The 25,047-nt window shown below is 35.3% G+C and overlaps 1 protein-coding gene across 6 annotated transcripts in view; it reads left to right on the top strand.

Moving 5' to 3' along the window:
• ODF2L (outer dense fiber of sperm tails 2 like) overlaps positions 1-22,982 on the top strand; it is a 63,731-nt gene extending 40,749 nt beyond the window's left edge. The window contains exons 3-22 of one of the 6 annotated variants that reach the window (XM_085232399.1): positions 1,504-1,657; positions 1,775-2,168; positions 2,455-2,646; positions 3,026-3,166; positions 3,634-3,792; positions 4,513-4,691; positions 4,932-5,055; positions 5,883-6,014; positions 7,193-7,255; positions 8,245-8,316; positions 9,250-9,366; positions 12,397-12,582; positions 13,804-13,913; positions 15,424-15,559; positions 16,304-16,414; positions 16,613-16,717; positions 19,930-20,015; positions 20,103-20,265; positions 21,132-21,257; positions 22,809-22,982. In XM_085232399.1, the coding sequence (XP_085088525.1) occupies positions 2,551-2,646; positions 3,026-3,166; positions 3,634-3,792; positions 4,513-4,691; positions 4,932-5,055; positions 5,883-6,014; positions 7,193-7,255; positions 8,245-8,316; positions 9,250-9,366; positions 12,397-12,582; positions 13,804-13,913; positions 15,424-15,559; positions 16,304-16,414; positions 16,613-16,717; positions 19,930-20,015; positions 20,103-20,265; positions 21,132-21,257; positions 22,809-22,937 (2,235 nt within the window). In that variant the 5' untranslated portion in view covers positions 1,504-1,657; positions 1,775-2,168; positions 2,455-2,550 and the 3' untranslated portion in view covers positions 22,938-22,982. Of the gene's footprint in view, positions 1-1,503; positions 1,658-1,774; positions 2,169-2,454; positions 2,647-3,025; positions 3,167-3,633; positions 3,793-4,512; positions 4,692-4,931; positions 5,056-5,882; positions 6,015-7,192; positions 7,256-8,244; positions 8,317-9,249; positions 9,367-12,396; positions 12,583-13,803; positions 13,914-15,423; positions 15,560-16,303; positions 16,415-16,612; positions 16,718-17,790; positions 17,950-19,929; positions 20,016-20,102; positions 20,266-21,131; positions 21,258-22,808 lie in introns of all 6 variants that reach the window. The other 5 variants (XM_085232401.1, XM_085232402.1, XM_085232400.1 and 2 more) reach the window with 5 other exon arrangements.
• Positions 22,983-25,047: the final 2,065 nt, after the last annotated feature.

Genomic DNA, 25,047 nt, shown 5'->3' on the forward strand with positions numbered 1-25,047 from the left:
TGGGTGCTCTATTCCTGGAGACACTCAAGGTTAGGCTGGAGGAGGCTCTGAGCACCTGATCAAGCTGTAGGTGCTCCTGTTCATTGCAGGGGAGTTGGACTAGATGACCTTTTAGGGAAAATTCCAACTCAAATAATCCTATGATTGTGAATCTTTGGGGCAGACCTGCCTGAGGAGCTGGCATGCCACAGAAGAAACCACCATGTCTATTTTGTGGGAAGATATATTATCATCTCTCCTGGACATATATTGCTGTGTAAGGCAGTAAGTGTTCAAGACTGCCTGAGAGAAAGGAGGATGAAGTCCTTCCTTTCCCAGAGAAGATAGCATTAAAACTCATGGCACATAGAGGTGTGGGGAAGGAATAATTTTGCAAACAGGGCAGTAGCAAATCAAAAGAGGGAAAAAAAAGAACACATCTGCTGATGGTTCAGTGGAAGGATTACACAGGAGAACAATTCTGTTTTGTATTTCAAGGAACATTAATGAAGCCTTCATTAGAATCTGAGAGCACGACTAAGCAAATTAATTGATGAGAAAGTTATTTTAGTACCACTTTTATATATTTATTGTTCTGTGAGTGGTAGCTTTAGATTTGGGAACTGTTACAGTCCTGTTTACCGATATGAGCACAGAACCTTGGGTTTCATGACATCTCCATGCATTTTGTAGTGTATCCTTGCAAATGACAAGTCAGTCATGGGCAGGAGTGTATAAATCAATCCAGGAGGAAGAATGGGGAACTGCAAGCACATTTCTTTCTTAATATAACCCCTTGACCTCCTGGATAAACCTTGTCTCTTGGTTTTGTTTTTTTTTTTTATTGTCTCTTCCTTGTCCTCTCCTCACATTGAATTCTTAGCAGGTAACTGAATTTATCTTTAAAGCTTGCTAGCTCTTCCTCTGAAAAATGAAAAAATGTAGCAGCTGCCTTCAGGAGCACCAGCACAGCACTGCAAGCATATTATATGCAGTTATAAAGAAGCCAGTTCCACGATGATGAAGTGAAAATAGAGTGTTTTTGTGATAAGCAGCTATTGCCAAAATTAAACAAAGAACAAAGAATGGCTTTGGATTCTCAAGTTGCTGACACAGAAATGAGAAGTTCCATTATACCTTTAAATCAGATAAAGTCAAGAGTTGGGACAAACACTCAGCAGTTTCTGCAGTATTTGAAGAAGTCACTCTCCAGCACTTCTTTTATTAAGTCTTTTGGTTATGTGGCAGTTGAATTGTTCATTATATTTCCTTTAATTATTTCCCACTTGGAGCACTGTATGACAAGGCCATCTTAAAACAGTTTTGTATGTCTCTCTTTGTTCATGAGGTACAGAGTGCAGTGCTGACTATCATGCTAATTAACCCTTACCATTTTTTTTTATTATTATTATTACATAAGCAATCAGCTTATTTCTAGATAATTGCAATCATGTATTGCTTTTAAAATAAGTCTATCTTATAGCAACTTCTGAGAAGTTATAATTCCAAAATCTGTTTGAACAGAATGTGAGGCACCAAGAGCACAGCTAACAAACCACAACGCCAATGCAAAGGTCTGATGAAGATCATTAATTCACTGCTAAATCTATGGTTTCTATAAAGAACAAAGCAGCAGGCTTCTCCACACGCAAAGACAAAAATCTCTCCAGCAGTACAGGTATAAACATGACATTAATCCCTAATGAATCATGGAGTGATTTCATCTTTAGTAGTATTATAAATGTTGGGATTTAAACTTTCATTTTTTTGTGTGTATATGAACTTTTCCCTTCAGAAATCATCTTGTTCAGAAGAGTATTTGTGGAGGGAGGGAGGAATGAAGCAATCCGTCCCCAGCCACGCTCCTCTTGACACAGCCTCTTACACAGCTCTGGATGTGTGCACTGAGTGCCACCCCTGCATCGGGACACGCTCGCTTGTTTTTCTGAATCTGTACCACTACGTTGCCCAGCATGTGACAAAGAAAGCCGTTTAACACTGACGAAGCCTGTGGTGACATGAGTGCCACGGGTATCTGGCATCAGCTCGCAGGATTTGGGGGTCCCCTGGTGTGCAGCGGTTCTGAGAAGATCAACGCTCCTGCTGTAACCGGGCTCCGAGGTGCGCGCGGAGCAGCGGTTGCCGAAGCCCGGTTGCCGCGGCAACGGCTGCAGCGATCCGCGGCGGCGGTGAGGGCCGCTCCCGCTGAGGGGCGACGGGGTGGGCGGAACGGGAGCGGGAGAAGCAGCGGGGCCGGGGCGCGAGGGAGTGGAAATGCAGCTGCGAGCTTCGCCTTTTCCTCCGGCTGCGTTCCGCTTGCTGTTGCTCGGGGTGATTGTTGTGCGCACTGTGAATTCATCGCCGCTTATGCGGTTAGTGAGCCTTACGCGGCATGAATACCTGCGCAAAATTTCGCTTGCGTTGTGTTGTATCTCTGATGAGGCTGAGTTCTCCTCGGTACATTCTGTTTTGCAGTGGGATCCAGCTGCGCCCTGAGGTAACCTCGCAGGTAGCGACGGATGCGCACCAGCGGGTGCTGAGCCGCACGGAGCGCCCTGCAGCGCTGGCAGAATGCCGTTACCGCCGCCGCCACCGCTGTGTAACCGCACCGCTCCCGCACGCGGCTCTGCTGCTCGAGAAAAGGTTTTTCTTGCTGATGTTAACGAGGCAAGTTTATTCTCTTCTGTTAAGTTTGAAAAATGGCACACTGAAACGATGTGAAAATCTTATTTCTTCTTTCCTGAATATATAGAGGAACCAGGATAAATTAAATTCCACACTGAGCCTTCCAAGGTGCCATTTTCAATGAAAGCAATTAAATTCAACAGCCCAGCTTTGGTTATATAAGTAAGAAAAAGACACAGAGACTTGAATTGTGTTACTCAAACTGAGGCCTGCTAGGAAATGTAAGCATGTAGTAAAATGGGAAGCTTAAGTATGCATTAAAACAAATAAAAACAACAACAGTTAACTGCACTATTGGAGTGTAGTTATTTGCCTTACAGCAAGAGTTTGAGATAAAACACTCTACATCCTGATTTTGTAGGGGAATGCCCCGGAATTCTGGTACGCATTTTCTCAAATACATGACAAGGCATATGGAAGAATACAAACTTTCTGCCTGCTGAACCCATTTGGAGAGGATGCATCACTTGGTGTGGAAGCAAGAGTAGTTGGTTATGGCCAGGTATGGCAGAGGCAATGCAGCTTCCTGGTGCTTGGCAAGGGAGCAGGGCAGTGGGGTGTGTTTGCCAGCGTGCACCTCCTGGAGTTGGACTTTGTGCCACAGGCAGCACATGTCCCTGTGCAGCTCCAAGGTAAGCAGCTGATCCCAACCAGGAAAAGAGAAAAGCTGCTGCTGCCTCCATCTGGGATGAACTGCTGTGACACGTGGTATCTTCAAATTCACTGCAGGTAGTTTACCTTTGCCTCATGAATGAGATGTGAGCTGTCAGTCAGAGGGTACATTCTGTGGTATCATAGGGTTGTACACTTGTTGGAAATCATAAACGAAAGTGAGATTTTTGTAATGCCTAACACTTCTGAATTGCCTGAAGAGCTGACTTGTTTTATGCTGGTATGCCTTGAACTGGGAAGGTGCATACCCTAACAGTGAATGATACTAAATGCTGCATAATCATGAATATGTTTCAGGGAAAAAGGTGTGTGGTACCTGTTACATCTCAAGAAGAGGGAAAACACTGTTCACTGATTCTGCCATATAAAAATGATTGTCATAGATCTACAAAAGCTATCCAAGATGGAATATATTTTACTGAGCTAAGCAAAGAATCTGATGATCTGGAAGAACAAGTAAGAAAACGAGTAAAACAAAACATAGAACCAATGTGAATATAAATTTATTATGCAAATCTTTAACATTTAGTCTTATCATTTTCTTTACTAGAAATAGTTGAAATATATATTCTTTTATGTCCTATGCATGAAAATATTCCTGCAAAGTTGGAAGGAGTTCAGAGGGTCAAAATAAGTCAAAATAGGAGATAGATCACAATGAATTCATATATAACAGCAATTAAATATGAGCAGTAGTGTGATATGGAAACCTTGTGGAGTAAAGAACCAAGATACCTTTTAAAATTAAATATGATTTTTCATTTCTGACTTCCTCAGTTCTCTTCTGGAAGTCATAACCTTTACTTCCTGCAAGCTGACAGACAGGTGTTTATTCTGAACATTCTTTAATTTCAGAGAAACTTTTTTTGACCTTTAGGTTTTCATAGAGCTGACAGTCTTATGGCATGAGGCTTTTTATTGACAGCTACAGAGGGAGTAGCTTCATAGACTGTGGGAAAGATATTTATGTGAGTACCGGACAATGGCATAATTAATTCATGTCCATTCATTTCTCAATTCTCGGAAGTCTTCTTAACAATTCCCTTTATGCTGATCAATTACCATGGGGGCAGAAAATCACTGTTCCTGTTTGCAATGTACTTATTTCGTGGTAGTGAACCCGCACCATTGTAACCAAGGACAAATTAAACACTAACTGAAAACATTGTTTATAAGCTGGCAGCGACTGCACAGGAGGAAACTTGGAAAAAGGTGTGGGGGCCATGTCCTGATAAACCTGGGATCAAGATTACAGAACTGTCCCCTCTGCATAAAGAAAGCTCACCAAAAAATCACCTACCACAAAACTTGAATGGAAGTGTAGAGAGAAGAAACACTTCAGACAAAGAGAAAAGGTAAAATTTCATAGTAAAGGAGTGTTTTAATAAGCTACCTTTTAATTTATTTCTGAATACGTATTTGAGAATAGTGATGCAGAGAAGCCAAAGTGTAAGATCCATACCCCATCAACTTTACTATGCATCTTCTAAAAAAACAGTTGTAAAATTATATGTTATCAATTATGTATGAGCCTTATTTATTTGCATACTTATTAGCAAAAGTCAATTTGTATTTATTATTTTGTATGTGGTCAGGGAGAAGGAAAATGCCTCTCACGAAAATGGTGCTTCACAGGAGATTTTTGAAGCAGTAATGGCAATTAATTCAGCAAAGAACTTGTTGCCAACTTTTAAAGACATACTTGGTAGAATGACAAACGTAAGTACATTGTATTCAAAACTTTGTACACACACTAAATACTGAATTAAAAAATAGTTATTGAAGTCTTAAATTTCGGTTCTCTGTAGATGCTTGTCCTACTTCTAAATCCCATTTGCAGAGGATGCACAAAAGAGTTCTTAAAAGAGCAGAGAGATGTGAATTTTCCTATTTTAAATGTTGACAGATATATTCATCAACCTTATTTAGATATGTTCCTTAAAGCCTGCTTACCACTGTTTTTAAGGGGAAAAAAAAAGATTTGCAAGTTACAAGTCAATGCTGCCTGACTATAATTTGGAGGGAGGTTTTCATGTTATTTAAATAATTTATCCATTCAAACTGTCATCCCGGAGTTTCATTTGAACTTTTCTTCAAGAACATTTACATGAAAGTTTTCCGTATTTATATTATATGCAGGTGCGGAATAGATGACTTCTTTGCAAGGAGTTCTGGGAAACCTTCTGATTCCAAAGTTTCCACTTCTTTGTCATCGTTGGTTTTTTTTTTTGTTTGTTTTTAATTATTTATTTATTTATTTATTAAGCTAGCATGAAAGCTTTAAAGTGAGATTTTGGGGTATTTATCAGAAACAAATATTAAAAATACCTTATTTCTGTTATACTGGAAGAGGAACCTCTGTGTTTCGCATACTGTTTAAAGATTACTACAGCACCATTTTTTCTTTGATATTTCACTTTTAAATGTTGCAATAATTTATTTATTTTTACTGTCTGCATTTGAAAGCAATATCTAAATGTTAGTAACAAATGTTTGAGGGAGCGTTGCAGATCACGTGTAATTTCTTGGTTACAATATTTTAACAGGTTTGTAAACTTTCTACATCAGAAATGATAGTTATTGATACACAAGAGGATTTGCTGGTAAAAGAGTTAACAGCACTCAAAACTACCAAAAGATTGTTATGGCTCTTACTTCAAAGAAGAGAACAGAAACACGTAAGATGATCCACAGCAATCACTAGCTTCCTGTGGGAGCCAGGGATCACATGTCTGTAAATTGCAGGTTCTGAGTACCTGGACAATGGAGGGAAAGAGGATAGTCCCACAGGGAACTGCTTTAAAATAATGGGAATGCAGAGAGATTAAGGAGATGGATGCACCTGGAGAGCCAGGTGGGCTGTGACAGGGTGCAGGAGCTAGTTAGGCAGAGGTAGTTCCAGCTGAAATAGACTTACTTATTTTAAAAAGATTGAAAACAGCTGTTCTAATTTCTGATATGGAGTGCAGTATGCTTGGGAGAGCAAGCACAGCAGCAGTATGTGCTAGAATACCGAGCTTAGAACACAACTTGACTGAAGGATTTGCTCTGCCCTCATTCTGTGGCTAATAATGTTACTGCTGGTGTGTGTGTGTGATCCAGGACGTCTTATGGTACTGATTGTCATTCAGAGTTTAGATTATGTCTCATGGTATAAAATGCTGAGTTACCCTGTCTCCTTGGAGATGTTAGATTCGTTCTCTCAGCAGTGGCAGTAAAATGCTTTGGATGTACAAAGTGGAAGTCCTGCTGTTTGTTTTAGTCTATTTATTTAAATGTGGACCTTCTCCAAATTTTATATTTTAAAATGTCTTTGGCAATGTTATAACTACATATATTCTCCTAGATTTATGCTAACAGTTATTATAGATTGATTTTTCTGTTCTCTTAGGCTGTGTTTTATGTTTCATTCTTCAAACTTTTATATCTTAGTGAGGTTACTGAAAGCTTTTAACAGTTAATATTAGTCTGTAAAGTATTACAGTTTGTACAAATACTTTTGCTGTTTTTGATTATGCGTTCAAATAACGTTTAAGCACATAAGATCTTGAAAGAAATAAATTGGCATAGGGGGTTGGTCTCGATGATCTCTAGAGGTCCCTAACAACCCCTACAATTCTGTGATTCTGTGAATGACCCTAGTTTGTTTTCCTTCCCAGAGAAGTTTTATGCACTAAGTAAGTTGAATCTTTAAAGTTTAAGCTACCAACTCTAAATAGCCCACAAGAATGCAAGTTTTAATATTTATATGTACCGAACTGAAAATAAACTAAATAGTATGCCAAATTTAAAGCAAAACAGTAAATCAATTGTAAACTGAAGTAATTTGTTAACGTTTCCTGCTTTTGTCTTGCAGATAGACAGTGAAAACATTGATGCTTTGATACAGAAGTTAAGTGAAAATGAAACCCACAATACTGTAAGTAAACTAAAATATCTGTTACCTTTTTATTCTACGTCGTACACTTAAGAAGGACTATGCCATGATATACAATTTCACATCAGAGTAGCATAGGGAGTATTCTACTTACTGATACAATTGAACTGTTACTACCACTTGATTATTGCATATTTTAGAAAGGATGCAAGTTGGACTTTGGCATCACTTCTGTTACAGAGTAGAATGCATAATACGTTGTTTTGTGTGTAAACTCTACTGTTGCAGTTACTGTAAATGAAATAAATATTTCTGTAAGAGAGTCCTAGATTTTTTTCAACTAGAACTTGTAATTTATTTCTATATCAATGGGCAGAAAATGATCATAGCTTCATTAAAATTAGAGAAGGCCTCTAAGATTATCTAGCCCAAAATAATCATTAAAAAAAAAAAACTTAGTAAACAATCTCTTGTATTTCAAAGCCATTCTTTATTTCATCAAACAATATCTGGAATAGACTGAACTAATAAATAAAGCTAAAATAATGGAGCAGAGATCTAAAATAAAGAGCTATACACTTAAAAAAATGCACTCATTGAGTTTTGTTCATAAATATTTATGTTGTATTAACTTCTTGCATTCTAAAATCTCTGAACTGTGCTGTATTCTGCTCATCATTTGTTTTCCTATCATTTTTCCTACTACCTGTCATATTTTTTTTAAAAGCAGATTTTTTTTTAGAGCAATATAACAAGTATTTAGAACAATTGGACATGTATGAAATTGTGAAATATGCTTCAAATTAAGTCTTAGTAGCATGTCTCAAGCAAGAGTCTATTATGATCTATACAGTTAGAGTAAACATTGATTCATCAGGCCATAGTTTCTGCCATTTTAGAAATGATGGCAGTGTTTGTAATGTATCATCACAAAATGGAATCTCAGTCATCTTTAACTGAAATCTTTGTCAGTGTGTGTTATGTTATTAGGCATGAAAATAGTTGTGGGTTTTTTTTCCCCCTTCATGAAGAGTCTCAGGAGAAAGATAGTAGAAAGAGAAGAACACATTAAAGAACTTTCATCTAGGATTCAGCTTAAAAAAGTGAGTGACCAGCTATTTTGGAATAAATGTTTTCTCCCAGTATACTATATTCTTATTTTCTAATCTAGTGTTTTGATGAAAGCAATTATTTCAAAGATCTAGGCATTAAAAAAATGCCTGGAAGACATTTCTATACATAAAACATCAACACTGTATCCACACCTGTTTTGAGTACAAATTTTCCTTAACACTAATGCCCCACAGTTCTGGGAGGGCCATAAATCCAGACTAATGGCTTTGGACTTTGAGTGCTCTTCTTACTGGTATCTGCATTAACATTAACACTGTTAATGTAATACATTAACACTATCTCTAGTCTGTATGAGTAATATGATTTCTTTCTCTTTTTGTTATTATTTTATTTAAAGCAAGCCAAAGGAGTTAAGTTGCAAAAAAATTTCATAGATCAGCTGACTTAAATTCTCGTTGGAAGTTGTCTTTCCCTTACTGTTTATGTATGCCTCTAAAATCGAATGATTTAAATGTATCAGTAATTCTTAGATTAGTTGGGGATGTTTGGGGTCTAATGAAGGTTAGCTCACATCTAATTACTTAGTGCAGAGCTCATCAGTTTGGCTTAATTTTGGTGGACCTGTTGTTTATGTGTTTAGCCTGGATTTCTGTGTTGGTGCATCCAGGCCCATTTTATCTTACAAAATTAAATTAAATATGGGATAATAAGTGTACAGATATTCTTTAAATGTTGTCATTTTTGTTAATTTTCTACAGAAAAGTCATATTGATAGCACTGCTAACATTAGTAAGAAGCTATTGCTTATGAGTATATTTGTAGACTATGCTTTATCTTTTTCACCTTTTGAGGGAGTTAGAATGACAGTTGGGAATTCTGCAATAAAGTAGAAAGAATAAAGTTTACATCATATGGCATTATCTCCAGAGACTGGTAAATCTGTGTTTATTTCCCTTTCTTAGATCCATATAGTGAAAGAAGATTATCTGTCAGGACCGGTAAACACAATTGAAGCTCATCTGCAGTATCAGATTCAAAGAAAAGAAGTGGAAAACGATGAATTAAAGCTGAAAACACAGGTCAACATTTCTATGTGCTTTACATTTAAAGGCAAATTAGCAAAGCCTTTCTGTAGGTTTATTTCAGAATTGAGAGTTAAATCTTTTTTAGGTGTAGCTTTGATCAAATGGAATAAAACATATATTATTTCGTATATCACTTAAAAGAAAACTTTCTAAGAAAAATCTGAAACAATTTTTTAAAAATAACATTTATATTTTGCAATCTATCTTCGTTGTCTTAATTGTAGGTAATTTTCTTCTAATTATTTTAACTTAGTCAACTAGTAGTCCTGCTAAAGAAATTTAAGCAGACATAGAAGTGTTTGCATTCACCTAATTTTACTATCTGAAAGACTGATATCTTTCATATTGAGTGTATGAAAACTGCTTTAGGAAGAGAGAGACAAGTCCCAGAATGAGTTTTCCTCTGTAAGTTGTTTGAGACAATTGTGACAGACCAGCACCTGTTTCTTTTTATAAATTGTGGAGGAATTAATAATCCTCTTAGTATTGACTGATACACTTGTGACTAATTCCTAACCTCACTGTGTTTAAGGCAGGTGAAATCCTTTCCACTTCTTAAAAAAAAAAAAAAAGGTAAATTTGGGCATTTGCAGCAGATGCTTGTTGTAGAACACGTCAAGAAGGACAAGGTCAGAGGGCAGGTAACGGAGTTGAAAGTGGTCTCAGATTTTGGTATTTGAACCCAGTAATGAACATAGGCCTAAATGAGAAAACCTTGGCTGAAAAATGTTTTATTAATTTTCAGTTTTTTTCTTAGTAGCACACATCGCCCTAGAAATTATGCAAATTTGAAGTTGTTAAGGAACCTGTCTCAGCTCAATTGCAAGAGGAAAAAAACACTTATGTATGATTGTGTTCCTTGTTTTCCTATGAATAAAAATTGATTTCTCATACTATGTAGCACATTGGTTAGAATTACTACATTTTTATTAACTAGAACCTGGAAAAAGTAATTGATGAATAATTGTATTTTCATTGAATCTTTGTATAAAATTGTTGTTTGTTTCTTTTACTATCAGTTGACAGCTAAAATCCTTTAGATTATTTTGTTAGTACTTAGGAAAAAGATTGGAATAGCTCACAAAATTAATTCACTGTTTAAATTTGCCTTGGTCACTGAATAATGCCCAAAGCACTCATTCTTATATGATTCTGACCCCCTGTGGTTGTAACAGGAGATAACAGTTATTTACTGAAATCAATAGTTAAGAAAGATTGTACATAGACTCAAATTTTTTCAGTTTCTCTATTCACTGAAGTTGTTTTTCCTGAAAGTCATGTGTTTTATGTGAAAACTATTTCCTGCATATATTTACATGCAGAGAGACAAAGACCTGTTGGAATGCATCTAGAGAAGGGCCGCAATAATGATCTCAGGGATGGAACACCCCTCCTATGAGGGCAGGCTGAGAGCTGGGACTGTTCAGCCTGGAAAAGAGAAGGCACTGAGTTGATTTGACAGCGGCCTTTCTGTATCTAAAGGGGAGCTACGGGAAAGAAGGGGACAGACTCTTTAGCAGGGTCTGTGGTGAGAGAATGAGGGGAAGTGACTTTAAGCTCAAGGAGAGTAGCTTTAGGTTGGATATGAGGGAAAAGCCTTTTACAGTTAGGGTGGTGAGGCACTGAAACAGATTACCTAGTGTTGTGGTTGGTGGCTCATTCCTGGAGACTTCCAAGGCGAGGCTGGATGAGGCCCTGGGCAACCTGATCTAGCTGTGATGTTCCTGTTCACTGCAGGGCAGTGGGACTAAATCCTAGTAAGCCAAGACCACTTTTCACATGGCAAACTATGTAAATTTTCCACTGATTGTGGATAAGTTTTGAACTCATTAGCAGCACCTCTACTGGCAGATATCATCTAATGCATAATATGTGCATTTTACAGCAGCTGGTAGATAAATCTGGCAGATTAACATAGTTACTAGGTAAATTGTGTGTTGCTATGGTCTTCCACGTAGAACATAAGTTAAATGTTAGATCCAGAATCAACTTTAAAAAGAAAAAGACATTTCTAAACATTCTTACGGTTAGGATATTTATCAGTGACTTGAGGAAAAAAATATATATATTACTGGTGTGTATATACTGCTATAGCTTGGCAAAAGAATAGCAAGTGAGATGAATGGAACTTGCATTTTTCTTTATGATAAGTTACTGGCAACCACTAACTTGTGCATGTTTTTGGCAAGATATAGAGCCTTTAAAAATAATTGTATCTGAAATTCTTGAAGAATCCAGTGTGGATTTTATCGTGTATGTATACAGCATATATACATAGAATATACACAAGGCATAAGAAACTCTCAGAAAAAGTTTGTTTGCTAGACAATTCTATTTCATTTTTAGAATGTACCATTATATGCATGAGAAAAAGGTAGATTTTGCAAGAAAAGGGTAAATTGTCATTTGATAACAGATCGTAACACAGTGCATATATTAAGAAAAATACCTTGGTCTTTCCTGTCCTCTTGACTTAAAATACTCAAATCCAAAACCTGACTTTCATGTTAAAACGTCACTTGCAGTTTTACTGATCTTCAGTCCTATCCATGTGCTTGCTCACTATAGATTCAGAGCATAGACTACATCAATTTATATTATGTAATGTGAGGTGATATTCATCAAAATGAATAACTAGGCACTGATGTAACCACTTCCATTTCCCATTTCAGGAATGGGTTTAATGTCAGTGCTGTGTCATCTACAGAAATTTGACATTCATTTCAAAGAGCATGTGGTGATGGTTAGACTGATGTCTTTCCCCCTGCTCCTGCTTGTTTGTTTCTACGCCTCCTCAACCTCTTATCTTGCTTATCTTTGTAACAAATTTCCCAACACGTAATTTCTCTTGCCTAGTGTAGTACAAATGTTGACTAACTCCTTGTGTCAACCAGAAGATTTCAGATACAGAGATACTAATGGAAAAAGGTTATAAATGCAATTACTATTCTTAATTATGATACGTCACAGACAGATTTATAAGGTGTAGGGTTTGAAAAGAGTTGATATTTAATTATGCTGCAGACTCTAGAGAAGAAAATAGCAGAGTGGAAACTTCAAATTGATGACTACAAGCATCAGATGTTGGCCTTGAGGGAAACAAGTGAGCAAAAGAAGGCTGATCTGAGAAGAGCAATCAGGTCCCAGAAACGAAAAACTGAATGCTTTGAAGAAGCTGTGGAAAATTTAACCTCCAGAGTAAAAGAACGTGTGAGTAATTACACTGACCAGTGTTGCCCTGTGTTAAATTGAATAACTGGGAGACTTTCACCTCTGTAGAATAGGAAAGTTTGTTGTTGGATTGTTTGCATCTCTTATTTTTGTTCCTCAGTTAAGGAAAAGCTTGGTATAAGAGACATGCAAACCATTCTTGTATTCATAGCTTTTGTTTTGTTAAAATTTAGTGAATGTCTTTAGGCAGTTGTACACTTCATAGTAAGTGAGCGGAGTCTGATCAGCTTCATTTATGCATCTTCTGATCTTTCTCTTAGACCTTTGTGGAGCTACAGCTAAGCTCAAAAGAATGGTATACTGTCAGATGAGAATTGGGGTTGAAGTCTTTATTTATTAGCTTATGGTGTCTAATATGGATGCTTAGCTTTCTATTTCTAAGCTGCTTGCTTTGAGCTTTTTAAATATCCAAGCACATGACTTCAATTCGAATTGTTGGTGGCTTCTGCTTTGCCCTTCACCTGTGTACAGTGTGTAATATTTGAAAAAGATCAGTTGGATCAGGACTGTGTTGAGACCTCTGACAACTTATTTAGATTTCCTAATAAGAGTGTTATCACAGCTTCTGTGCATTGCCATTGTTTAGGATTTGCCTGTATTAAGAATATTTTTCCAGTCAGTATATCTGGATATGATTAATAATTTGTTTTCTTTGATCTTTGTAAGAAGTAACATTTAGCAGTACAGAGGAGTAGCATTTGCTTATCTCCTGAACTGGTAGCGTTTTGTAGTTGTACTGTTGTTTTCTTTGCATTAAAGACATCATTTACTTTCAAGATAGCAGTAACCAACATACTAGAATTTATGTAACCTTGCATTTCTTCTATGCTATGTATTTTTTAATTCTTGAAATGCTTTGAAAAAATTTTATTTTGGTATTAGTTTATATGTAGAAGAGATGTTTTGGAGACACTTTTGTTTTAAGAAGTATTTCATCTTAAATAATGGTACATTCTGAAGTTGATATACAGTACCTATGTTTAACTGTCTACACTTTGAAAGTAAGTTTGTATTACACCTGAATTTTTTAAAATGTGGATAGTTTATTTGTTCTCTTTTTGAGATAGTAAGACAAAATTTACATTGCTTTGTACTAAAGAGTTCCAATAAATAGTTCTTGTTTAGAAGATTTTGTAGAATGAGATGGTGCTCCTTGTGGCATGCTTATGATACATGATTTGTAATTAGTGTATTTTGTAGGAAGTGAAATTGTCTGAGATACTGTCAGCTTCTGATCTCTGGAAAAAACAGCATGATAGAATGGTAGAAGAAAAGACAATGTTAGCAGTTCAGACAGAAGACCTAAAGAAGTAAGTTAAACTAGCGAAGATCCAATTTATTTTCTGCAGTCACAGAAATTTGGTATTTAGTAGCTTATTAGAATTGACAGTGAAAGCAATTTTATGTACTTGTATTAAAATTCTGAGCAGAATTTAGCAGCTAGAAACCAGAACAAGTTTTAGAATTCTAGCTTCATATCACAAGTTGTTTTGTTGTTTGTTTTTTAAATAACTCCTCTGTAGAAGCGAGGAACTTGCTACTTCCCCTGCATAGTTTCTTTCAGCTGGAGCTTGCTAGAGATTATTGTGCTGTTTCACAGAATCATTTACTTAATTATTCAACAACTTGAGTCTTGACCCTTGCATCTGTTGCAACATAAAAATGTCTTATTTGGGCTTCCAGGCTGTACTGCAGACTAATGACAGCAAAATTATTTTGGTTCCACTAATATCTCACCCTACTAGTTCCTCGCAGATGCACATTTGAACACTTTACTCTTGTCTGAAAAAGCAAGACAAAACTGCCCAATCTTACTCAAGCAGTGAAATATAGATGAAGAATATGCCATCTTTGTCAGACAATGACAATTATCTTTTAACTTTTTACATATCTTTTTATATGGGCTCTAATTCAAAAAAGCAAAAGAAATCAGTAAGTGCTTTTATGCTTGGACTAATGCAGAATGCTTATTTTATAAAGATCTTGATTCATGCTCAAACACATAACAAGTCAAATTAAATTGGCTTGATTACTTGATTTTTGTTTCAGAATCTCTTATTTCTAAAAATATTTTCAGCATATTTTAAAATTAAAATGTACAGGAGTACAGGTAAATGATGTGAGGTTGAAAATCTGTCTAGGCAGCTATGGTCTACTGTATATGCATATGCATCTAGGAAACAAGAGGAAAAGGAAAACATCTATGATACTTTCTTCAAGTGTTCTTTTTACTCACTGCTGTTTTTTGCCATTTGTATTTGAACTGGAAATACAAGTCTGTATTGAAATGTACCATTCTATCAAGGCCTGTGGTACTAGACACCATATGGCTACCTAAAGAGTGAGATAACTCTCACTGTTTAACTTCATTAACATGAAAAAAATGGTGAGGGACAAATGACAAATTACTGTTTTTAATAATGGAAAGTACTATTCCTAAAGTAACATGAAAAGCACTTATTAGGACATTGTCTGATAGACTCCTCAAAAATTCAGTATCGCTCCTTTTTTTTTTTTTTTTTTTTACAGTAGGTATACGCATATTTGCCTTGGAAGTACACTTGTGTGTTCTAGGTAATGCATTTATTTACAACTAAGCTAGGTCTACTTCCTTGTTGGATCACATCTTCTTTGGAAAAAAATTGTTTCAACAGATACTGCTTTCTTTAGATGTTTAAATGTGTTCTCCCACGTATTTGTTTTTTTTTCTCGTATGAAATAAGAGCAATGAAGTACTTTGTCCTAAGGAACAATTTGATTTGCACAGCAAGAATTCTGGGAACATTGTATGTTACATGGAATTTCTTGCTATCCAACCAGGCAGATCACAAGCCTTGTTGAAGACCTGAAAAGAAAGGAGGAATTCAGAAGAAAAACTAGTGAGGAAATTCTTGGAAAGCTAAATTCTGTTAACTCTGAAAATGAGAAGATTTATCTTGAAAATGAAAAATTAAAGGTGAGATTAATATAAATCACTGAGGAATGGCTTTGCATTTCTGATGCATTTACAAATTAACCACTTTAATTTGCTTTTGTCCTTCTGTCTAGAGATCCCAAACCTGTAGAATAAATGTTGTCACGCTTTTTTTTTTCTTCACAGTAAGTGGAATGAGATATTAAAAATTTATCAGTGGAAAACTATGGCAAAGCCAGAAACAGGATTTTCTAGTCATTCTATTTAACCAGGATGTCAGTTTTACAGTCAGTGGATATAAAATTGCTTACCTGGAAATTGTTCTCTTTAGTATAAAATAAATTTTCACAAACACAAGAATTGAATTTGATTACTGATACAATTTTTTAAAAATGTCCAGGTTTTGTACTGTATTTATCTTCCAAAGTAAATATTCCTACAAGCTGATAAATGAGCTGTGGACTGTCATTTCTTATTGATAGGATAAGTAATTGTTAGTACTACTTATTTCTTCAGATCACTTGATAGTAATATATCGTAGATTGAGTTGTTTTAATCATATCATAGAATCACAGACCGGCCTGGGTTGAAAGGGACTTCAGAGATCACCTAGTTTCAACCCCCCTGCTATGTGCAGGGTTGCCAACCCGTAGACCAGGCTGCCCAGAGCCACATCCAGCCTGGCCTTGAATGCCTCCAGAAATGGGGCATCCGCAACCTCCTTGGGCAACCTGTTAGTGTCTTTCATTGTTGTTTTTTATTTTTCCTCCCCATGTTTTAATCAAGGCTTCCCTTGCTGCTTTGAAAGTCAGTACTATTTCTGTAGAAAATGACCTGCTATGTCTGCAAGAAAAGACCAAGCTACAGGAAAACGCTGTTGAACACTATAAAAATCAGGTGAATAGCATATGTTCAAACATAAGTTTTAAATCTATAAAAAGTTTTGAGTAAATCATAAAGGTTTTATTTGTAATAAAACATTTGTTGTCATGGTATTATAATAGTTGTGTAACACTGAGAATGATAGAAGCAATGCTAATAGTTCTATTTTTCTAGATTAAAAAAAAAAAAGGGTAAAAATATGTTGTGTCCTAGGTACAAGAACTACAAGCAGAAGTAGAAGTATTGAAATCCAGGTATAAAACAGTCTTCAGTGAAAACAAAAGTATAAGAGAAAGCAAATGCTTAGAAGACTATGAGGTAAGCAGTAATATAGCGTGTTCCCAAACAGTTCTGTAGGACATTGATCCTACATATGTTACTGCAACCCGCTTAATAGAAGTAACAAGGTACTGGCTCTTCTTATTTTTCCATGTTAAATCTCATTTTAATGCACTGAGTGCTTTACTAACTTTTGAGTGCGTGGTTTTTGGGTACTACACAACTGCAAATAGCTAGGAAGAAAACAATTCATAGACAAATGATTAAGGGATTGGGCTGCTATTTTAGAATTCGTTCCATCACTGTTTTAAAAAATATAGTTCTGTTGATGTTTTTTAAACTACATCTCTTGGCAGAGCATCTATGAAAGTTGTGTAGGGAAATGCCCACTGCAAGACCGTTCAGTGGTATAAGCTTGATTTATGTAGCAGTCAAAAGCGAGAACCAATACAGAGACAAGTTTAAGGTTTTTCAGCAGGTGGAGCTGAACACTGGAACACGGTTATTGCTTTCTTAAGCATCAGCATCGCTTGCTCATAACATTGCATATGCTTTTAAGCAACAGGGTTGAAACAGGGTCAGATTTTCAGTTGCCTGCTGTGGTTTTAGAGAATAGAATTAGTTCTCAACAAACAGCACCTCAAACGTTCATTTTATTTTATACTCATTATTTTTCCTTGATTCATCTACAGAATGGAGAAAAATATTTTCTGGTCCCACAGATAATATTTGTGCAGCATTGTATGCAGCTTTAGTTGGCATCAGTTATTGTCTTTTCAAATACAGCAAAATTTTGCTAGAATTTTTCCTGTAAGCTGCTGTTTGCATGCAATTTTCTACAATCTAGTATGATAAATATCGAAATATGGATGTTGCTAACACTTATGTAATTTTGTGAATGTTCGTTATCAGTGTTACTGAGTCCCCAACAGCATGTCATAAGAGAAAATTCTTGATTTGAACTTGTCACTTTGGGTTTTCTGATGAAACAGATGACTATGCAACTCGTGTAGAATTTTAGATGTACTACTTTTGTGGAAAGCTGTTAGGTATCATAACAGTTAATTTATGGCTTTAGACTTAAATTTTTCTACTGTGATGAAACCGTGCAGGTGAGGGACAGATCAGAGCCTAAGTTGAAGGTGTTAGAACACGTTTGTGGTTTACTGAAAGCAGCTGAAGGAAAACTGCAAGGATTTCAAGAAAATCTTGTGTACTGGGAAAGGATCAACGCACAGAAATGTGAAACTCCCAGGGAGCCACAGGTTCAGGTGCTTTGTATGTCCAGGTTTTTAGAGACAAATGAGGAAATTATGTAGAAGAAAGTCTCCAGAATATTTTTTTCCTACTAGCGCTTATAATAGTTAAGCTATTTCCTTTGTTTGCTTCATAAATCAGAAGCTGAGAAAGCATTGTCAAGTGTATTTACATTAATTCAGCATGGGAGAAGAAATTCTAGTTATTTATGTTCACTTCTCTATTTTGAATCTTTAATCTAATATATTCTGTGTCCTTTAGAATAGTTATGTCCTGATAAGTCTTTCAGAATTGTTCTCTGAAAATAAATATGCAAATCTAATTATTGTTTATATCTTGTGGAATAATTTAGTGCTACATTCATTTTGTTTTTTAATGACTAATTCATAAACCAGAAAATATCTGCTCAGAAAAATAGCTATGCATTTTATTTTTATGATTTTAATGAATACATTATAAAGGTGGATAAAAAAAATGAATTATCTGCTTTAAGAAAATATTTTCTATTTTTAGCAGCATGTTAACACTATGCTTTTATTTTCCTTAAGGCCTGAATCCAACTGTTTCTTAGCATTCCTTAGCCGTGGCATCCATTTCCATGGTTTGGGCTTTTTTTCCTCTTCTGTTTTGTTTTATTGTGCTTTGGGTTGGAAGAGAATAATTTGCTATCACAAATGACACAGGTGTTTGAATCAGTAGGGTGGGGAAAAAATTTAATTTTCCTGTGTGGAAGACATTCTGACTTCAGCTGAAATGCAGTGAGCCTCTATGTGTCTCTACATGCTTTATTCTTTATTCTTTAAAATGTCGATCTTGATTTTCTTTTCCAATTTCCTGTCATTATCATCGTTATAGCATCAAATTTTGCTTGTTTCTGTCATTATAAATAGTCATTTCAGAAGCTCATAATTCTATCTTTGCCTAGTCAATTACTTAAGCAATAATTAGTTTTGAGGTGCACATATAAAATTATGTCTGTATTTTTAGTTTTACTACCATTTTTATGAATAAATTAAAAAAAAATTCTCCTGAGTATAGTGAAATAATTGGGGAGTATAACTAGTCTAGCAAACAGCAGTTAAATTTTGGCAGTAAATCTTGGTTATCTCCTTTAGATATTCTAATCATATGATTAGATTTTAGGAAAATTCCTTTTGAAGAAACTGGACCATGTGCAAAGTCCTTTTCTGGGCTCATCTGGACCAGGATATCAGCTTACTGTCCCTCTGCTGAAAGTGTATTTTAGTATCAGTCTGTTAATAGAACGGCCTATAATTATATAAGCAAACTCAGCCATGTTAGCTCAAGTTACTGAATGGAACTGCTTGATGTAGTCCTGTAAATGATGGAGATTGTCCTTAAATCATGGTACCAGCAGAATGGAAATGTTACTGCTGCCCTCATGCTGATGGATGGTAGCAAGAGCAGTAATCTCATTGGTACTGTTCACAAGATTTAAAAGTAACCATGTAAAAGTTTGTCAGTCTGGATGCTGGATGGGGGTAGGACAGTTTGCCTTCTTGTTGTTTTCAGTCTCTTCTTATGAACTCAGCTGCCTTTCTTGATTATACATACTACTGTCAGAAATTCTTTGTCAGTACAACCTTGTTCTTCCATGATAACTGTGTGTGTGTGTGTGTGTGTGTATGCTGTATCATTTTTATGGTTCCTATGATTGTAGTGGTGAGGAAACTTATTCTTGCTGTAGCCTTAAAGCCTAAGTTCACTAGGATATAGACATGGCCAACTCTTAATATACAAGGCTATATGAGCAGCATATTCATTCATTAGGACTTCACTTTGTTACACAGCATATCTTCAGTCTTAAGTGTTCACATAAATTTTTAGTATTTTATTTTTTTCAAAAACCTGAGTGTAAGATATGTACTTGAACTCAAAACTAGATTGACTGGATTTTATTAGGCATACTTAATTTACTTTGTGATATCTTTCACATAAATCCTTCAACAAGAAAGGAATTGTTATTTGTACAGGAGGAAGATGGTGTGAATTCTGTGGGTAATCATTCCTTAGAAGAAGAAAACAGTAACATTCAGAAGAAATATGAACATCTTAAGAGGTAATTAAAAAAAAAAAAAAATTGGACTGACTGATCTGTGCTATTAACTATATTGAAATATAACATATTAAACCCTTTTGCATAAAGGATGCTAGAAAAGATGGAATTTCAGAATGAAGAACTTGCATATCTGATCAGAAAAGAAGATGAAAGTCTTCAGTGCAGTAAATTGCAGCTTGAGGAGAAAATTGCGGAGTACAATAGTTTAACCAAACAACTGGAATCTGCTTTGGAGGAAGGAAGAAGAACGGTACTAATGGTTTAATACAGCTCTTAGCTTTGATTGCAATTTTCTACTTGAAAATGGCATTAAAAAAATAAGTATGCTTGGGAAGAAAAATAGGACGAGATTATTTGCTTACAGGGAACAGTGCTAGAAGTTTCCTGGAATTCTATTGAAATGTCAATTGCACCATTCAATATCTTTGTAGAATAAAAGCCTATTGAAATTAATGACAAAGTAGAGTGGACCAACATTTCATCATCATTTCTGTGACAAATCAAAATGCTTTAACCAACATAAAGTTGGTTAGGTTAAATCCCACACAATGGAGTTTTCTTATTTTCATTGGAATAGCTGGTTCACAAGAACTTTAGTGCTGAAATCTTTCTAATCTTAGAGCAAGAATTTGCATGCTTTTAATATTAAGCAAAGATTTATTATTAACACAAAGGATGCAGGCACTAATTCAAATGGAGAAGAAAATGAAGTAATTTAGATTTCAGTGCATTGTATTGTTTGATATTAAAATAGGTGTGAGGCTATGATTTCCATCTCAGATTAATCATGCATGGAAAAAATAAGTATTACTTTTCTCAGTGCTATGTGAGAGTATAGATTTGGTTTAAAAAAAAAAAAAAAAAGAGTTGGAGTGCCCATATAAATTTGTTGCAAAATCTGCTCCCTCTTGTAAATATTATAATTTTTTTCAAACTGAAACTTCATTCAGATTCAGGCAAGAGTTTCCAGGTTTATATAGTTTTTGTGTATGGGAAATAGCTGAGATGTTAAATGGTGGAATGGGGAAATATCCTTATTAATGCTACGGTATAAGAAAATAATTTGATTTGGAGTTTAAATACAAGTAAATGTATTTCTCTCTCATGCTAATTTAGGTAACTGAAGAATTTGAAAAAATGTCATACTTAGAACAAGCCCTTCAGACAAAAATGCTCGTTCTTGAAAATGAAGTGAGAGAGAGGCAGGAGGAGAAAAAAGAACTTCTCTGTGCGTTTAAGCGTGTGAGTAAAGAATACTGTTTATGACTTAAACTATCACATCATCATTTCCAAAATGTTTCTTTTACTGAAAACCAAACTTTTAATACAATTGATTAATAATTAATACAATTAATTAGTACAAAAAGTGTGCTGAGGAACAGCAAATTATTTAAACTTGACAATTTATTTTGTATATTGACATTTTTAACAGGTTTAACAAATGCCTGGTTTATCTTATTAAGTAACTGGAATAACATTGAGGTTATTTCTTATTCAGGCCAGTTTTCCAACAAAATAAAAATCATAAAGTAGGTATGAAGATGTAATTTCCCTCTCAGATAACTTGTTTTCATTAAGCATAACTATATCTGAGAAAATATGTGTTTCATAACAACATAATGGTATCTTTTTTTTTCCCCTTTTTGTCTGTCTGTCAGCCTTTTTTTTTTTTTTTTTTTTTTCCCTGCCCTGACTTGATAAAAACATTTTACCATACAGGAATACATGCAAAGCTTTCAGTTGTATACTGATGTTGTGGTAGTTAGCAGAAAAGGGGTGTTTTGCTTTTTCAAAGAGACAAGATGTTAAATATCTAGGCTTTGATATGTAGACGCTTACCTTTTTAACCTGTGGTACTGCTAAATGGATAATACTCTCTGAAAGCCAAAAAAAAAAAAAAAAAAAAAGGATGGAAGGAGTGTGCTACATACAATCTGTTCTTTTAACTAATCCAGAAAATCTCTACACATTTTCTATTAATAGTGACTTTGGTTAAAGTTTTGGTAGACGTTTGTCCAACAATCAGTGACAATGCAAGCTCTTTATAATAAATAAAAGACAATACAAGACATTATCATTTTTAGATCCTCTAAAACATGATTCTGTACTCTGACTTGAAGTGTTCAAGATTGAAATCACAGATCGGAATTAGTGCAAGTTCTTTTAAGGGTTCAAATAATGCAGAGATACTGTTCTGCATTTGGTATGCTTTTATTTTTATCTCCACTGAGTATAATTCAACTAATGATTGCATTTACCCTAAGATAAAAACATTAAAATGAAGTCAGAAACTGGCCAGTAATTTATACTATTTCAAATATTTTTTTCATAGTAAGAAATTACTATGTTACTGTTAAATAAAAAATTAAGGAAATTTTCTTGTCTTTTGGCCCAGAAAGTCTCACTTGCTGAACAGGAATATGAAATTTAATCATACTCAGCAAGTAAATAACCATAATATACTTTTATGTTAAGTAGTAAATTGAGTATCATTCTATAATGAGGTGCATTAATATTGAACATACAAATAATCTGTTTCTTTGGGGAGGTTAGCCTCTATAATCCCAGGTCTTTTTTGGATTATAAATGAATTCAAGCATGTTCAGTTTGGTTTTGACTGGGCATAAGCAAAGCTTCTATACCCTGAGGTCCTTTTGAGTATCTCAAGTTTGTAAAGCCTCTGAAAACATTAATGGATAAATAAGGCCTCTAAACTGTAGGTACTAACTCTATTACACTGTTATTTGATTTGCATTTTATCTCTAAGTTGTTGTCTTTCTTTTTATTCTTTAGGATGAAAAGCACCATGAGTTATGCTTGAAAGAGCTGGAAGAGAGCCTACAAAGGTCAGAAAACAAGAACCAGAGCATCCAGAATTATGTGCAGTTTTTGAAAACCTCGTACATAACAATGTTTGGCTGAATTCTGTAACTTCATTTATTTTAATAATAAAGAAACAGTACAAGATTTGGCTCTAACTCTTACAGAATCTTTTGGGATTGAGCACTATAGCTTTAGTTCTATTCTGAGAAAACTTCTGCTATGGATCTAGATACACAGATTAATTATTATTGTATATCCTACTAGCTGATGACATACAGAATATTTATCTGGTATTACTGATGGAAATAATTGTAATATTCATGGAAGTGAATAAAGTGAAAAGGCAGACTGCATGATAGTAGAGAAAGGTGTGCATGTGTATATGACCACGTTTCAGGTCATATGCTATAAATTCTTGCATCTCTCCTTTCAGTCCATGGTAAATGCAGATACATGCTACCTGCCCATGATGATGGCATCCATTATATTAAGACATACAGGAATTCAGAAAGCATTAGATTTCCTTCCTTTCTTCCCCCTAGAGCTTACTGCACTGCATAAAATGTTGCAGCCACAGTTATCTCATCCAGACTTTGTCTTGCATCTCATTCTGAAGAGGAGTATATCTATCTTACAGTAATACACAATAATTAGGAAAGTATTTCAAATACAGATATAATTTTAGCTCTGAATGTGTTGATAGTGTCAGAGTGACACAGCACTGGAACAGGCTGCCCAGAGAGGTTGTGGAGTCATTGTCTTTGGTGTTATTCAAGACCACCTGTGTGACCCGCTGTAGGGAAACTGTTTCAGGAGAGAGTTGGACTCAATGATCTCTAGAGGTCCCTTCCAAGCCCTGCAATTCTTTGATTCTGTGATATACCTTTTCATGCTTACACAGCTTTGTTAAGGAATTTGTCTGCATTTGAGTACAAAGCTGCAGTCCATTGAAATAATACTTATGATTCAGATTAAGCATGTAAATATTCAGTTGATATGGGGCTAATATAAAGGAAAAAAAACAACAAAACAACTCTGATTTGTGAAGTAACTGTTTCTATAAATATAGAGAGAAACATACGCTTACAGAACTGTGAATGCTTCTTTTCAGAAGTAGTACCTTTAGGTAAGTATATGTAATTTAGAATTCATATTCTAGAAATATTTATTTTTGACTGGAAACATATCTTGGTGCACGCATGCTCTGTTTGCTACACATAGTATTTTTTTGTCATTTATGTATAGAATGTTGATGCTCTTCATTATTTTGCAAATGTTCATTTATCCTAACAAATACTGCTATCTGATAGTAATTTTCTTGTATTCAAGTCATTTTATAAAACAACAATTTATATATGAGATCTGCTGATAGCAAATCTTCCTGTAACGTTTTTGGTTTTTGCATTTTACTCTTCAATGATGCCAATTTGGCAGTGTATAATCAATGAATATTAAGATGTTATAATTATGAAATAATAAAGAGAATTAGGCAGAGCAGATTATAATAACAAAAAGAGAATAAATAGAAGCTTGCCCGTATCCTGGGCTCACTTATGAAACTCCAGCAGAGAGGATCTCCAGAAGAGATCCTTCCCCACTGGTAGCCAGCTCTTAAATGGGTCTAGGAGAGGTGCAGCCAGGCTCCACCCCTTCCAGCAGCACAGCTGAATTGCCTTCACCTGTGCTCCTGTGGCTGACTCATTGCTTGCCTCAGGTGATCAATGAGAGGTTCAGGCCGTGATTCAGTAGTTCCCACACAGTCTGGAAGAGGATCACCACTTTTTTACAATTCTGGTGTGATGTATTTCATTATACCATGTCATATAGCTCTATTGTTGAGCTATTTGGAATAGCTTAAAGAGAGAATAAGGCAAGGCATTCAAAATACTTAGTGCAGTTCTAGTTTACTTAGAAAATTCAATTTATAATAAAAAATAATTCGAAACTGCATGGTATAACTTGTCAGAACTTTGTGTACTGTTCCATGTTTCCCAACATGCCAGGATTTCAGGTTATCAAGAACAAGGCGCTTTGAGGTTGATAAATTCACTTTCTAGCTAGTGAATTTCAATATTCAGTTGGAGCTTGGGAGCTTCAGTTAGAATTAAATGCAAGCATGTACTGTCCTGAAGCTAATAGACCTTTAATATCTGAGCTGAACTCACAGCTCTTGCAATTCTGTATTGGTGATAAAATGTAGGGTAACATA

This window comes from Meleagris gallopavo, chromosome 10 (assembly GCF_905368555.1).
Source record: "Meleagris gallopavo chromosome 10, MGAL_WU_HG_1.1, whole genome shotgun sequence".
Classification (NCBI taxonomy): Eukaryota; Metazoa; Chordata; class Aves; order Galliformes; family Phasianidae; genus Meleagris; species Meleagris gallopavo.